This window comes from Bubalus kerabau, chromosome 5, assembly GCF_029407905.1.
Source record: "Bubalus kerabau isolate K-KA32 ecotype Philippines breed swamp buffalo chromosome 5, PCC_UOA_SB_1v2, whole genome shotgun sequence".
Lineage (NCBI taxonomy): Eukaryota > Metazoa > Chordata > Mammalia > Artiodactyla > Bovidae > Bubalus > Bubalus kerabau.
In genome coordinates, this window is record NC_073628.1 from 118,108,655 (window position 1) to 118,123,459 (window position 14,805).

At 48.4% G+C, this 14,805-nt stretch overlaps 2 protein-coding genes and 1 long non-coding RNA gene across 4 annotated transcripts; 2 read left to right on the top strand and 1 right to left on the bottom strand.

Moving 5' to 3' along the window:
- The first annotated feature begins 1,001 nt into the window (after nt 1-1,001).
- LOC129653316 (uncharacterized) lies at nt 1,002-6,483 on the top strand. Of its 2 annotated transcripts, none has more exons than XR_008715060.1 (2): nt 1,002-1,731; nt 4,878-6,483. XR_008715060.1 is itself a non-coding variant. In XM_055582872.1 (2 exons), exon 1 carries the CDS (start codon nt 3,171-3,173, stop codon nt 4,395-4,397), a length of 1,227 nt encoding a protein of 408 aa, XP_055438847.1. In that variant the 5' UTR covers nt 3,146-3,170; the 3' UTR covers nt 4,398-4,789; nt 4,878-6,483. The 2 variants fall into 2 exon arrangements, 1 of the variants encoding a protein (XP_055438847.1); XM_055582872.1 differs by lacking the exon at nt 1,002-1,731 and adding an exon at nt 3,146-4,789.
- Nucleotides 1,738-6,483, top strand: LOC129653317 (uncharacterized). Its single transcript, XR_008715061.1, has 2 exons — nt 1,738-3,134; nt 5,004-6,483. It is a non-coding gene; the product is annotated as an uncharacterized LOC129653317 (long non-coding RNA).
- Nucleotides 6,484-9,294: 2,811 nt separating this feature from the next.
- Nucleotides 9,295-12,066, bottom strand: ZNF648 (zinc finger protein 648). Its single transcript, XM_055583654.1, has one exon. The coding sequence runs from the start codon at nt 11,266-11,268 to the stop codon at nt 9,574-9,576; it is 1,695 nt and encodes a 564-aa protein (XP_055439629.1). The 5' UTR covers nt 11,269-12,066; the 3' UTR covers nt 9,295-9,573.
- Nucleotides 12,067-14,805: the final 2,739 nt, after the last annotated feature.

Here is a 14,805-nt window from a genome sequence, read left to right on the forward strand (position 1 = left end):
TTTGAACTGTATCCTGAAAAACTGGGATAGATTTGATCCCCAGGGCTTAAAGAAGACACACCTGGTCTTCCTATGTGATACTGCATGGCCACGGTATCCATTGGAGGACGGCGAACAGTGGCCAGTTGGAGGGTCTCTTAAGTATAATACTGTTCTACAATTAGACCGGTTCTGTAAGGAACAAGGGAAATGGGTAGAAGTAGCATATGTGTTGCCCTTTTACTCTCTGCGAAATATGCCAGACTTATGTCCTAAGGGTATAGATTTGGGCGTGAAACCTTCAGCTCCCTCCTGTCCTCTTACTTTGCCCCCTTGCTGGGGACTCCAAACTGGGATTCAAACTGCCCACATGGAGGTCCAAACAACTCCTGTCTCAGTACAACCTCAGACTACTCTGGTTTCAGTAGAAACTCAGACCATCGAAGTAAGAGATGAGATGGAGGACAGGAGACAAAGAGAAGAGGAAAAACAGGTTTCTCCAATCTATCCCTGGGATCATATGCGCAGAGCAGCCAGAGAGACTGAGGAACAGCCACAGAAGCTGTTGCCTCTTTATGAAACACCCACCGGGAGAAATAATCAGTCTGTGAGAGTTAATAAGCCTTTTTCTTATCAAGAAATACAAAGAATCAAGGAGGATCTGGGAGACTATTTAGATGACCCAGAAAAATATATTAGAGCTTTAAAAGGTGTTACTCTGCTTTATGACCTCACTTGGAAGGATGTGATGTATATCTTGGGACAAACGCTGACTCCCGAGTCAAAGACTCGAGTTTTGGGAAAAGCGGTTGCTTATGGAGATGAATGGCTTGGTAATGAATCAGTAGGGAAGAGGGAGAACGAGATAGCGGCCCTCCCCACTGGGAATCAGGCGGTCCCAACTATAGAACCAGACTGGGACTACAACACAGCTAAAGGAAGATGGGATCAGAATCATTTTGTTAGATGTATTCTTGAAGGACTTAGACAGGCACGTTCTAAGCCTTTAAACTATGGCAAATTGGCAGATATAGAACAGGAGGAAAAAGAAGCTCCTGGTAAATTCCTAGATAGACTGAGAGAAGGCCTTCGCAGATTCACTGAGATTGATCCCGAAAGTGAAGAGGGAAAAGTGATCTTAAAGGATAGATTTCTCACTCAGTCGGCTCCAGATATCTGCCGTAAGCTATTAAAACAGGCGTATGGACCAAATCAGTCTTTAGATACTCTGTTACAACTGGCTCAGACAGTCTATTATGGTAGGGAATATGAGGAAAAGAAAGAAAGACAAAAAAAGACAAAGGAAAAGGCGGAAGCCTTCGCCATGGCTATGAAAAACGTTCTTAAACAGCCTGAGAAAAGTGCCCAGAGGGGCCCAGGTGAAAAGAGATGGGCTTGCTACTACTGTGGAAAGGAGGGGCACCTCAAGCGGGATTGCCCTCAGGCATCTAAGCCGCCCCCGGCTCCATGTCCGGTCTGCAAAGGACCACACTGGAAGAGAGACTGCCCCCAGAGGCGTAGGTCTCCCGGGTCGGACTCTCAAGACAATCAGGACTGAAGGTGCCCGGGGGTCCCCACACAAGCTCCCGTCCTAATTACACCTGAGGAACCCCGGGTATTAATAGTTGTGGGGGGCCAATCCGTCGATTTCCTTTTAGATACTGGGGCAACTTATTCTGTGCTCACTGAAGCCCCTGGGCCACTTTCTTCCCGATCCGCTTCCGTAATGGGACTGTCTGGACGAGCCAAAAGGTATTATTTCAGTTATTCTTTATCTTGCAACTGGGATTCTGTGCTGTTTTCACACGAGTTTCTGATTGTGCCAGAATCTCCCTCACCCCTCTTGGGAAGAGATATACTGAGCAAGGTCCATGCCTCTGTTTTCATGAATATGGAGCCCTCCCTTTCCCTTTAGTTGAACAAAATGTAAATCCTAGAGTATGGGCGGATGGAAAATCTGTGGGTCGAGCTCAAAATGCTATTCCTGTAGTTGTTAAGCTCAAAGACCCGCACGTATTTCCACATAAGAAGCAGTATCCACTGAAACCTGAAGTTAAGGAAGGGTTAAAACCCATCATTGAAAATTTAAAGGAACAGGGACTATTAATTTCCTGTAACAGTCCTTACAACACTCCTATTTTGGGTATAAAGAAATCGAATGGTAAATGGAGACTAGTTCAAGATTTACGAATAATAAATGAGGCTGTAGTTCCTTTACACCCCGTAGTGCCTAATCCTTATACTCTATTGTCTGAAATTCCTGAACGGGCCAAATGTTTCTCAGTAATTGATTTAAAAGATGCCTTCTATTCAGTGCCTTTGGCGGAAGAAAGTCAATTCCTATTTGCCTTTGAAGACCCTATGCAGTCAGCTTCTCAATTAACCTGGACAGTTTTGCCCCAGGGATTTCGTGACAGTCCTCACTTATTCGGACAAAGTTTGTCACGAGATCTACAAAACTTTAATAGCTCTGAAACAATGGTGTTACAATATGTAGATGATATTTTGCTCTGTGCTGAGACAGAGGAAGCTTGTTCGCGAGCCTCTGAAGATTTCTTAAACTTTCTGGCGGACTGTGGTTACAAGGCATCAAGAGAAAAGGCTCAGCTTTGTCAACAATCGGTTAGATATCTGGGCCTAATCATATCAGAAGGGACTAGGGCCATAGGCCCTGAGAGAATTAAATCTATACTAAATCACCCCCTACCTATGACTTTAAGACAATTGAGAGGATTTTTGGGAATCACAGTTACTGTCGAATTTGGATTCCGGGTTATGGGGAACTTGCCCGGCCTTTATATAAACTTATAGCTGAAACTCAGCAGGCCCAAACCGACAAACTGGTTTGGTCTCCAGAAACTCAAAAGGCTTTTAAGGTTCTTCAGACTGCTCTCCTGCAAGCTCCAGCTCTGAGCTTGCCCACAGGGTCAGAATTTAATTTGTTTGTCACTGAAAGAAAAGGTGTGGCATTGGGAGTTTTGACACAACCCCGAGGGCCTCACCAGCCACCTGTTGCTTATCCAAGCAGAGAATTAGATGTAGTTTCACGTGGGTGGCCCCACTGCCTAAGAGTAATTGGGGCAGCGGCCTTATTAGCACCTGAAGCTTTAAAAATAATTAATGGACGAAACCTTACTGTACTGACTTCTCATGATGTGAGTGGAATCTTAAATTCTAAGGTTAATAGTTGGATGACAGACAGTAGGCTTCTTAAGTATCAGTCATTGTTGTTAGGACCAGTAACTAAGCTTAAAGTCTGTGGAAATTTAAATCCTGCCACTTTCCTTCCTGAGAAGGAAAATGAAACACCTGATCACGATTGTTCTCAATTCCTAACTTTAAACTATGCAGCTCGAGAGGATCTAAAGGATACCCCATTAGACAATCCTGACATGGAAATATTTACAGATGGCAGTTCTTTTGTTCAGGATGGAAAGCATAAAGCAGGTTACGCCGTGGTGACTGCTGAACAGGTTTTGGAAGCAAAATCTCTCCCCCAGGGAACCAGTGCTCAGTTAGCGGAGCTTGTGGCCCTGACCCGAGCTCTAGAGTTAAGCAAAGGGCAGCGGGTAAATATCTACACAGATTCTAAGTATGCCTATTTGACTTTACATGCTCATGCTACAATATGGAGAGAGAGACACTTTAAAACAGCAACAGGAGAACCTATTAAGCATTTCAGAGAGATCGAGAGACTTTTAACTGCTATATATTGTCCTAAAGAAGTAGCTGTTATGCACTGCAAAGGGCACAGCAGGGATGGGAGTAAAATAGCGGAAGGTAATCATCTGGCTGACTGCCAAGCCAGAAAAGCGGCACTTTACGAAACCCCTTCACTACAGACGCCTTTGATCTGGACAGGTCCTGTGGAACAGGAAAGACCACAATATACTGAGGAAGAATTAGAAAGATATGAAAAACGAGGAGCAAAGATTACTGATAAAGGATGGTTACAGTCTGAGGATGGACGATTAATAATTCCTGAAAATGCTCAGTGGAAAATTCTTAAGGGTTTACATCAGAGTTTTCATTTGGGTGCCGAGAGTACTTACCAAATGGTTTCTCGTTTGTTTGAAGGTAAAAATGTAATGAAAACTTTAAAGAATATTATCAAAAGGTGTGAGATTTGTCAAAAAAATAACCCAAAGACTGAAAAGCTAGCAAAATCTGGATTACAACGAAGTGGGAAGTATCCTGGAGAAGATTGGGAAATTGATTTTACTCACATGCCAAAAGCTAATGGATATTCTTGCTTACAAGTTTGGGTAGATACCTTTACTGGATGGATTGAGGCTTTTCCCAGTCGTAGTGAACAGGCTAAGGAGGTTATAAAGATTTTAATCCATGAAATTACCCCCAGGTTTGGGCTGCACGGAGCCTTCAGAGTGACAATGGCTCCGCCTTTAAAGCTGCTGTAACTCAGGGGGTGTCTAAAGCTCTAGGAATAGAATATCACTTACACTGTTCCTGGAGACCCCAGTCCTCCGGAAAAGTTGAAAAAGCTAGTGACATTATCAAAAGACATCTGCGCAAATTAACTCAAGAGACGCAGGACAAACGGATTAAAGTCCTACCCATAGCTTTAATGAGGGCTCGAACTGCCCCAAAAAAGGAGGGACTGTCCCCCTTTGAATGTATTTATGGAAGGCCATTCTTACGCACAGACATTGTTATAGATCCTGAAGCCTTGGAATTAACTAATCATGTAACTCAGCTCTCAGCTTTTCAACAGGCCTTAACAGAACTCCGGGAGACGACTCCTGACCCAGCCTCCGAGACAAACAAGCCTCTATTTGAGCCAGGAACCGAGGTCCTCATAAAAACATTGGGATCTGGGGGCCCATCCCTCGAGCCTCTCTGGGAAGGTCCTTACCAGGTTATTCTTTCTTCTCCCACAGCTGTCAAAGTGCCAGGAATTGATTCGTGGGTACATCATACTCGAGTTAAGAGGTGGCACCCTGACCAAAATTAAGTGACTTCATTTTATGTCTTTACTTTCTATGCTCTGACTTTGTACCTTTTAGATGTACCTGATAACCTATGCGAGCTTACTTCTGCTGACTCCAAATATCCTGAGTCTGCCGTTGGATCCTCAAGACAATGTCTTCCTGTCTTGGGCTCACTCCTATGCTGCATTCCACAATTGGTCTAACTGCTGGGTCTGTGGAGCGCTCCCCTCTTCGTCAGTAGAAGGCTTCCCGTGGTGGACATCCCCACTTCAAAGAAAAGACTTTCTCCAAGTCTGTGAATACCTTCGACAACAATCACATGCGATGCCTCTTCTTCATCTGATGACATTTACCAACCCTAAAATGGACTGGTCCAACACTTTGCACTTTAACTATGGACATAATGTGACTTTTAATTTCGATTTTAACTTGTTTTAATGACTGTTGCCTGCATCTGTAATTGTATAACTAGATTTGTTTCTAGCCGCATGAAAGCTTTTAAGTTACAAATGGTTGCTCAAACTCCTGCTACTGCTGTAGCTTCCTCCAGCTACTATTTTGGGCCCCTGGATCAGATATCCTCAATATGAGGATTAGGAGAATATGTTGCCTCACCAATTTAGGGACAACGCCCCTTGTCAGCTCGGAAGTAGTTATGGAATGAGAACGACGCCCCTTTTCCCTAGGCAACATAATTCTCCTAAAAGAAAAGGGGGGAATGAGAGGGTAACAGGCAGGAAGGCCAGGGGTCTCCAAATGGAGGAAATAGCCTACAAGTGTCAGACATTTTTATCTCTCTCTTAAGCGGCAGGAGGAAACAAACTAGCAATATTTTTTTCCTTCTCTATACAAATTTAAAGAGAGGTTTCTCTTAAAATACTGTGTTGCCATAATGACACCTGGTTTCTCCTGAAGTTAGCTATTCTTGAGCCTAGAGATAACCAATGCCTTTTTCTTATGGAAATGTTTGTCTTAAGCTATGCTAATGTACTACGCCTTTACCCCAAACTCTGTCTCCAAGTCGGTTCCGCCTCTTGGCCCAAAACCTACTTGACAAACCAGTATGTTATACTCAGATATTGTTCCCCTAATCTATGTAAATGAAACTATTTGTATTGTGGTCTGTCCTTCTTTAAGATTCAAGTTAATTATTTTATGGCCCAAGATAAACCATTTGGTGCCATTCTAAATTTTAAGACATTCCTTTCTTTCATTAACAGACTGCTAGAGACTATATAACATCCAGCTGAAGACTAGCAGGGGGGTACTCTTTTTGCCCCCTTCTGATGCCTATGTCAGAAGCTTTCTCTATCTCCTTTATACTTTAATAAAACTTTATTACACAAAAGCTCTGAGCTATCAAGCCTTGTCTCTGGCCCCGGATTGAATTCTTCTCCTCCAGGAGCCAAGAATCCTGGTGTATTCGCGTGATTCAACAACAACCTTTCATCTAGCTGAAGACTAGCAGGGGGTACTCTTTTTGCCCCCTTCTGATGCCTATGTCAGAAGCTTTCTCTATCTCCTTTATACTTTAATAAAACTTTATTACACAAAAGCTCTGAGCTATCAAGCCTTGTCTCTGGCCCCGGATTGAATTCTTCTCCTCCGGGAGCCAAGAATCCTGGTGTATTCGCGTGATTCAACAACAACCTTTCATTATGAAGTTCTCTTCAGTATATTATATAATATTCAGTACACTATATACTCCTATAGAAACTCAGTATAGAGCTCCAAAAGTACAAAGAACAAGCCTGTCTAGTTGGCCTGTTAATTCACTCTCTCCCTCAAAGTGAAACCATCGGGAAGCCATACCTAGCTGTTGCATCATCTCATGTCAGAAATGAAATTATGGAACACTTCGAAACCTGCTTGCTAGTTTGAGTCCACCATGGCCAAGTGAGGAGATGTCCTAGTTGTTTGTGCCTATTTTTAGTCTAGTTCTACTATGCTCTCATCCATATCACCCACTTCTTATTCCTCCATTATCTGTTTACTAAATAAAATTTGAGCATCACCAATATATTAATTATGCCAGTAGTGGTCCCAACTGAGCTGTGCACCAGAACACAAGGGAAGCTTTATAAATTAGATTATAAGATGCATACAGACCTGTGTCAATATTCAAGGCCAGGATTCAGCAAGTGTGTGCATTTAACAAACATCCCAGGTGATTTCTATACAGCCATTCTAAGAACTGGTTTGGGGAACAACCACCTTAAGAAATTATAGGCCAAAGCAAAAATTTTAATTAGGAGAAAATAACTCTACTACCAACCATCTTAAAAAGAATACAAAGAAAAGAAATAGTAACTTCAGTTTTCAAATATTTCACTGATTACCTAGGGGAAAAAAAAAAACAAAAAAAAACAAATACTAGACTCTATTCTGTTCATAGTCACCAGGTTATGGCTGGTTTTTATGACTTCTCTACCAGTCTAACCCTTTTGCATCCTTCTCCCGGGAGTATGAAGTTCACTTTTGTTACCCCATTATTATCATTTCTATTTTGCCATTTCAGACACAGAGGCTGAATTCAAGATCATATCACTGGTAAATATGCAGATGGACTAGGAACCCAATCACCAGCTCTCGTACCAGACCCAGAACGAGCTAACTCTGTCGTTTGGACATGCAGATGTACCTAAGGGAATCCACGCACAAAACCTCCAGGCATACAGTCAGAGCTCTAAGATACCTTTGTCAAACAAGATCTGATGACATATGTCACTTCTAGTTGGCCCCCATCTGTCAAGCATGAGAAGACCATTTAGCAGTCACTCCTGGGTCCAAATCAAATGAAGGACAAGAGAAATTCAGATTTGGCAGACTTTGGGGGTGATTTTAGGAATATACTAAAAATGTCCTCAAAAGCAGAGTACACTACCTTTTCTGTGGAGTATCTTTAACTTTGGCAAGATCAGAAGTGTTATCGGCCCCCATGCATCAACGAACTCTGTTACGTCATGGATTCGTCCCAGTTGAGGTCCAGAGCTAACTACTATGCCAAAATCGATGGGTCAGTAATCTTTAAGATTGGCTGTTAGTCATGTAAATTTCAATTTACATGACTCTAACCTTGTTAGAGAACAGCTGTGAGTCAGGTAGGCTTTCAAACCTGGTTTTAATGATGGTGGAACACAAGCTGATTGGCATTTGGGCAAGGGGTGATTTATTTTATTTACTTCAAATTGGAACTCATGACCCAATAAGTTTAAATGAACCTTAAAGTTTCCCTGAACCATGGGCAGGCTCATATGGAGAAATTTTGTATATATTGCTATAAATGGGCAGATTCCTCTGTAAATGTAACTGAAGCTCCCAGGGTGGAAACAAGAAGAGAGGTGTCCAGAGAGGAGGCACGTGTGAATTTTGTGGGTGAGACTTGGGGGTTAGCTCCAGGTACTAAGCTGCACTGTGAGAGCGTAGACTTCTTTTCCAGATGCTAAGGCTGTTGTGGATTTCTAGGATAACTGGTCCCTAAACATAGGACATTGAAGGCAAAAGGAGAAGAGGGCAGCAGAGGATAAGAAGATTGGAAAGCATCACCGATTCAATGGACATGAACTTGGGCAAACTCCGGGGAGATAGTGAGGGACGGGGAGGCCTTGTCTGCTGCAGCCCATGGGATGCAAAGAGTATGACACAACTTAGCCACTGAATAACAACAAAACAGAACATAAACACCCCTCTCTCTAAGATAAAGAATATGTTTTAGTTGCTCACTCATGTCCAACTGTTTGAGACCCCTTGGATTGCAACCCGCCAGGCTCCTCTGTTCATGGGATTCTCCAGGCAAGAATACTGGAGTGGGTTGCCATTCCTTTCTCCAGGGGATCTTGGGGACCCCGGGATGGAACCAGGTCTCCTGCATTGCGGGCAGATTCTTTACAGTCTGAGCCACCAGGGAAGCCCCTCTAAGATAAAGGCCTTCTCTAATTCAAAGCCACGACTCATAAAGACATTGCCCAGGGTAAAGTCATCTGTCAGGAAACTGAAAGGCTGAGCCATCTGTGGGGTTTTGAGAGAGTCATTTCCTAGGCAGGTTGATAAGAAGTCTAGGGGTCCCTAACGAGAGAGGGGTCTGGAATTCTCAAGGAGGAAGAAAGGACAGAATCTTTTTCCCTCTACATTCCTTAGGATTATATAACAATAATGTATCCTGCCTGAGGACAGTCTCTGGATTAAACCTCCTGGCTAATCCTGTTACCTTAAAATGTAAATTATGGGAGTAGGTCTGGTGAGGTCTTGACAGCCTCCAGACATTCTTTTGATTCATTGGAGAGTATATAACTCCACTGCTAACACTAGCAAGGGGGTACTCTTTCTGCCCCCCTTCTGATGCCTATGTCAGAAGCTTTCTCTATCTCCTTTATACTTTAATAAAACTTTATTATACAAAGCTTTTGGATTAACTCTCCCATCCCCACAGGTATGCTTTTTTGCTTCGGAGGATTCCCTCAAGGAGACCAAGCTTCTGGGGATTTCTTTATTCACGTTAAAACAGAAAAGGACCTTTCTCTAGAGAGGATCAGCCCCGATGCTTTCTCGGTATTTGCCAATGGTTTTGAGGGCAGGAGGCGGCTCGTCTTTTTTGTCACTGTACCCGAGGTCCGCCGTGTCTTCTTCACCTTCCCCGAAGGCGCCCTCACTCGTCGTCGTCGGAGGGGGTGGCGGGCTCCTTCTTGCAGCTGTGGTGCTTGGCTCGGTGTCGTCGGAGGTGATTGGACCGGGTGAAGGCCTGGCTGCAGTCGGCGCACTGGTAGGGCCTCTCGCCGTTGTGCACCCGAATGTGCTGGGCCAGCTCCGAGGCCACGCGGAAGGCCCGGCCGCACTCGGCGCAGAGGAAGCCCTTCTCCCCGGAGTGGATCTGTTGGTGCCGCTTCAGGGTGGAGGAGCGCGCGAAGGCCTGGCCACACTGCGCGCAAGGAAAGGGCCGCTCGCCCGTGTGGATGCGCTGGTGGCGCGCCAGGCGCGAGGGCTGCGCAAAGGCCACGCCGCAGTCGGCGCACTTGAAGGGCCTCTGGCCGGTGTGCAGCGTCTGGTGCTCCAGCAGGTTGGAGGATTTGGTGAAGCACTTGCCGCAGGTGGGGCAGGGGAAGGGCCGCTCGCCCGAGTGCACGCGCTGGTGCTCCATCATCCGGCTGGCCACGGCGAACTCCCGATCGCAGGTGGGGCAGCGGAAGGGCTTCTCTCCCAGGTGCGTGCGCTGGTGGCGCAGCAGCGACAGCGGCTTGTTGAAGGTCAGGCCGCACTCGGCGCACGGGAAGGGCTTGTCGTTGCTGTGCATGTTGCGCTGGTGTTTGCGCAGGTCCGAGGAGCGCACGAAGGCCTTCCCGCAGTCCGGGCACGGGTAGGGTTTCTCGCCCGTGTGCGTGCGGATGTGCTTGCGGTGATCGGAGGACCAGGTGTAGGTCTTGTCGCAGAAGGGGCACCGGTAAGGCCGCTCGCCTGTGTGCAGGCGCTGGTGCTGCTGGAGTGTGGCCCGGTGGGAGTACGCCTTCCCGCACAGCTCGCACGCGTAAGGCTTAGCGCCCGGCGACTTCTGGACGGCCCTCCCACCCCGCAGGCACTTGTAGGGACGTGCCTCGCCCTGCCTGCCCTCCCCGGAGCCCGCCGGGTTCGGGTCCTTAGAGCCCTTCCGTGCTTTGGCCAGAGCCTCCTCCGCTGCCCGGTGGGCCTGGGTAGCCGACACCTGGGCTGGTGTGTGTGTCTCTTGTGTGGAGAGGTCCCAACTGCCCCCTGCTTTGGGGACACACTCCCCCGCAGAGGAGCTGTCTGGGGACTTGTCTCCATCCTTCTGTGCACGGAAGTACCTTGCAGAACCAAGGAAGTTGGATGGGACCCCGAGGGTGGCGTCCAGATTTGCCCTTGAGTCTCCCTCATCACCAGCAGGTAATGAGGCCCTAGGAAGTTGCGTCTCCCCGAACCACTTGCGCGCGAGGCCCCTGGGGAGGGCACAGGGAGTCATGCTTGCTCTGGGGGAGGCCTCCGTTGGGGTGATCTTTGACGCATCTCTTTCCCAACTGGCCTTCTTCCTCGGTGGTGCCATGGGTTTCTTCCCCACGCCTGCGGCACTAAAGGAGCCAGAGAATTTCTCTTCCTTCCTGCAGGCTGGATGCTTCCAGAGCAAGTCAGGATTGTCCTCGGTCACTTGGGAGCTGCCCCTTGGTCGGGCCTGCTGATCAAGGTCACCAGTGGCCCCTTGGTCTCCTGCCTTTCCAGGAGCCTCATTCTCACTCTCCAAGTTGATGCTCAGCATCCCGGGGTCATAAGCCTCCCCAGTCAAGCTGCAGAGGGGAGATGCATCTCCCCACCCATCCTGGGGGTCCCCCTGTGCCATTATGTGCAGGCCCTTCTACTCCTGCTTCTCCAAGACAGAGCTTCACTTGGCTCAGGAAACCTGCAAAAAGGAAGGTCGCAAAGAACAGACTTAGTCACCTTCACAGCCACAGGAACTGAGTTCTCACTACAGGTCTGTATGCAGCTGGAAGCCGCACCAGCCACATTGTTGGTCCCTCACAGGTGAAGGAGGACCTGGACCCTGGTGAAAACTCCCCAGTCACCCTTAATCCTTTGGAGGTCCCCCTTGCTGGAAGCCCCAGGAGACAATGCCGTCAGGATGGCCAGAGTGAGCATTTGCTGAGTAGCATCTGTGCTCTGTCCCACCCTGGGGCTCAAACACCAACTGCTAGCCAGGTGGGTTCTCTGTGAGCTGAGCAAGAATAGATGAGAGGGCAGAAAGCAAGGTCTGATTGTCCTTGGACCTCTTAAACCTTCGGTGCAGCCGGGAAGCTGGAAACCAGGCTGGCTCTTGCTGTTCTGCCAGGAGAGCAAGCCAGTCGTGTTTTGATGGTAGCAGTGAGGCTGCCTCCCAGACACTGGGCTGTGTGGGCCACCTCTTCCAAGGACACGGACCAGCTCCTGGGAGCATGGGGGTGAGTCAGGAAGACACTACGGTGTTCCCAAGAAGAAACCCAGCTGCCCCTCCCTGCTTACGTGGGGCTTCTCAGGCCTTTGTAGAAAAGCACCCCTTGCTGGTGGGCAGGGTAAAACACATCCAACCAGGGAGAAAGGGGTGCCCACTGAAAGCTTGAACTACCCCTGAAATATTGCTTCATCTTAAACATTCATGGCAATGTACATTCTATGTCCTATTTATTTTAACATGAAAAGAGTGTTTTAAGTTAGCTTCGGTTTAAATGTTTTAACTTTCCCCCAGTGTGTTATATTTAGCCTGTGGCCTCATGGATTCCTGGCATACCCCCATATATCCCAGGGGTGCCTATACCCCAACTTGAAAAGTGTGGACTTAGGGTTTTGACAGCAAGGCACAACAAGGGAGCCTTTGAGATGCATTTTCCGATTGATTTTATTTTAGCTTGAAGACACAGAGACCTGCTGAGGTTGGCTAATAAGGATTGTTTGTATGAGTTTTACAGGGGTTGCCTGAGTGAGAGGCAGGCTACTGAGGGTCTCTGTGGGGCTGGGGTAGGGAGTGAGGGGGAGGAGCAATTTCTAACCCAAGGGCTGAGTTTGGTCTGGTGGGAAGCTTCTGAGAATCCCAGAGATCAGCAGTACTAGCACTTCCATTTTCTGGGCAAATGTTACGAGCCGAACAATGTGCTGAGTATTTCACAAGCGTGCCTTTCTTTATTCCTCCCAGCAACCTTTAAGATAGACACTGTAACTGTTAGAGTAACCTTTCCATTTCATAGACCAGAAAACTGAGGCTTCAAGAGATTACTCACCTGCCCAAGGTCACACAACTCATAGGCAGCAGCCCTGGGGTTTCTGCCTTTAAGGAGTTGTCCTGGCTCCCAGATGTGGCCTCCCCACGAAGGCCCTGCCTGGAGGCCGGGCCCTGCCCAAGAATGGCCACAGCATCCTAGGGGGAGAGCCACTGCTTTCTGAGGCATCAAAGCCCCTTGTGTTTTCTGGGCCAAGGCACCTTGGCTATGGGGCCTCATGGCTGGGCTCCTCCCTGCCCCTGTTGACCCAGATTGCCCTTGGCAGGAGAGAGAGGCCAGATTGCACGCTACAGAGACTGTTGCCTAGGGCGGTCAGGAGTATGAGTCATGGAGTGTTTACTTTCCGAAAGCTGCTGTGCTTCTCCTCCGCCCACCTTCCACCACCTCTCAGAGGGATCAGCTCTGCACTCCTCTTGAGGGCGGAGGTGTTCCATCCTTCCTCAGCAAGCAGATTCGTTCGTTGGACAGATGTGGAGCAAATGGTTAAAATCGTATACCTGTGTCAACAAACATCTCTGAGCCTGGTCCTCTTCATCTGCAGATGGAGATACTGCCCCTACTGTATAGTCCGTGGGATGCTCCTGCACACACGGCTGGCACTCAGTGACTCGGGCATTGTTACTTGAGCTGCTCGCTCCTCTGGGAGGTGTCTAGGTGGACAATGCTCACAGTTTGGTGCTCGAGGTTCACACAGTAAGGTCATGTCCTGATTTATTAGCCCCTGTGCCATCAAGCTGCCCTTCTCCCAGCTCTTGCCTGATCATAAGCCCAGGTACTGTCAATATGTGTGGAGGTGCAGCAAAGAGGAGGAATCCTCACTCTCTCCTTGGACACAGAAGCCATAGATGACCGGAGGACACAGGGCAGTGATGACTGGGGTCCAGCCTCTCCTGTCCCTTTGTGCCCAAAGCCCAGGGGCCACTGCCTCCCTCTGACCATCCTGCTCTGTCCCTGTTATGTGTTAGAGTTGACCTGACATACCTCTTGGCAGGAAACCAGGTTGGATGTATTTTCAGTGGTTCTTAGAGAGTAGCTGTGCCTGTGTGTGTGTGTGTGTGTGTGTGTGTGTGTAGAGGAACACAGCACTGGCCAGCGTGCCTGATCCAGACTGCGGTCCACCAGTCAGACGGCAAGAAAGTGCTGGATTTGAGTGAAGCAGATTCTTTCTTTCTGTGGGACAACGTGCTGTGCAGGTTCATGGGGAGTGTTTCACAGACCGCATCCTACCTACTCCCTACCCTGCCTCTGGCACGTGTCCCCATTTCTAAACAACACATGTCTCATCCCCGTCCTCCAGGCCAGAAGTGAGCCTCCTCAGGGCGGCACCCAGCCCTCTGCTAGCTCACCGCTGACAGGGGGCTGCCTTCCAGATGGGAAACTCCTCCCCTCTCTGCAGCCACGTCCCCTGCTCGCTTCTTCCTGCAGTGGCCAAAGGTGCTCTCTTGACCATCAAGAAGACCGAGAGGAAGGCAGGGGCTCAGGATGGGGTTTTTTGGCCAAGTTGACACGAATATTCCCGGTCTGGAAGAGGAACCCTGATGCCACGGTGCGGCTAGCCCCTCTGCTTTCCAGATGCGCTGACCCCAGAGGCAGGCAGCATGCAGTCCTTTCCTGGACCTTCCTCCACACTTACTGTCCAGGTGCAGCTCTGGCACACCCAATTCACCCGTGGATGTGATGCGTTGCAGAAACCTGGCCTCACGGCTTGCTCCAGCTCCTGGCCCCAGCCCCCTCTTTCCTTGCATAGGTGGTACCCAGTGCACTCCAGGGCAACCACCTCCCTCCTTCTCCCCTTCCCACCACCTTCAGACCTGGCTCAATTCTGGCTCACACATGAATACTCACTTACCTGGGCAATGCAGACAGCCAAGGAGGCCCCCAGCCCAGCTTCTCTGCTCCGTGTGGCTTCTTGGCAACAGGGAGCAGAGCTGGGTACGAATCGGCGGAGATGGTGTCTCGGTCCCTCACACTTTTGTGTCCAGTCCAGCAGCTGTGGAGAGAGCTTTGGGAGGTGGGGCTGGTGTAAGACACTCAGCCTTCCTGCCTGCAGCCCAGAGGGCAGCCTGGGAAGTCCAGGGGGGCTGCCCTGTCTCACAGCCTGAACCAATTCCAGCTGCTTCCTCTGAGCC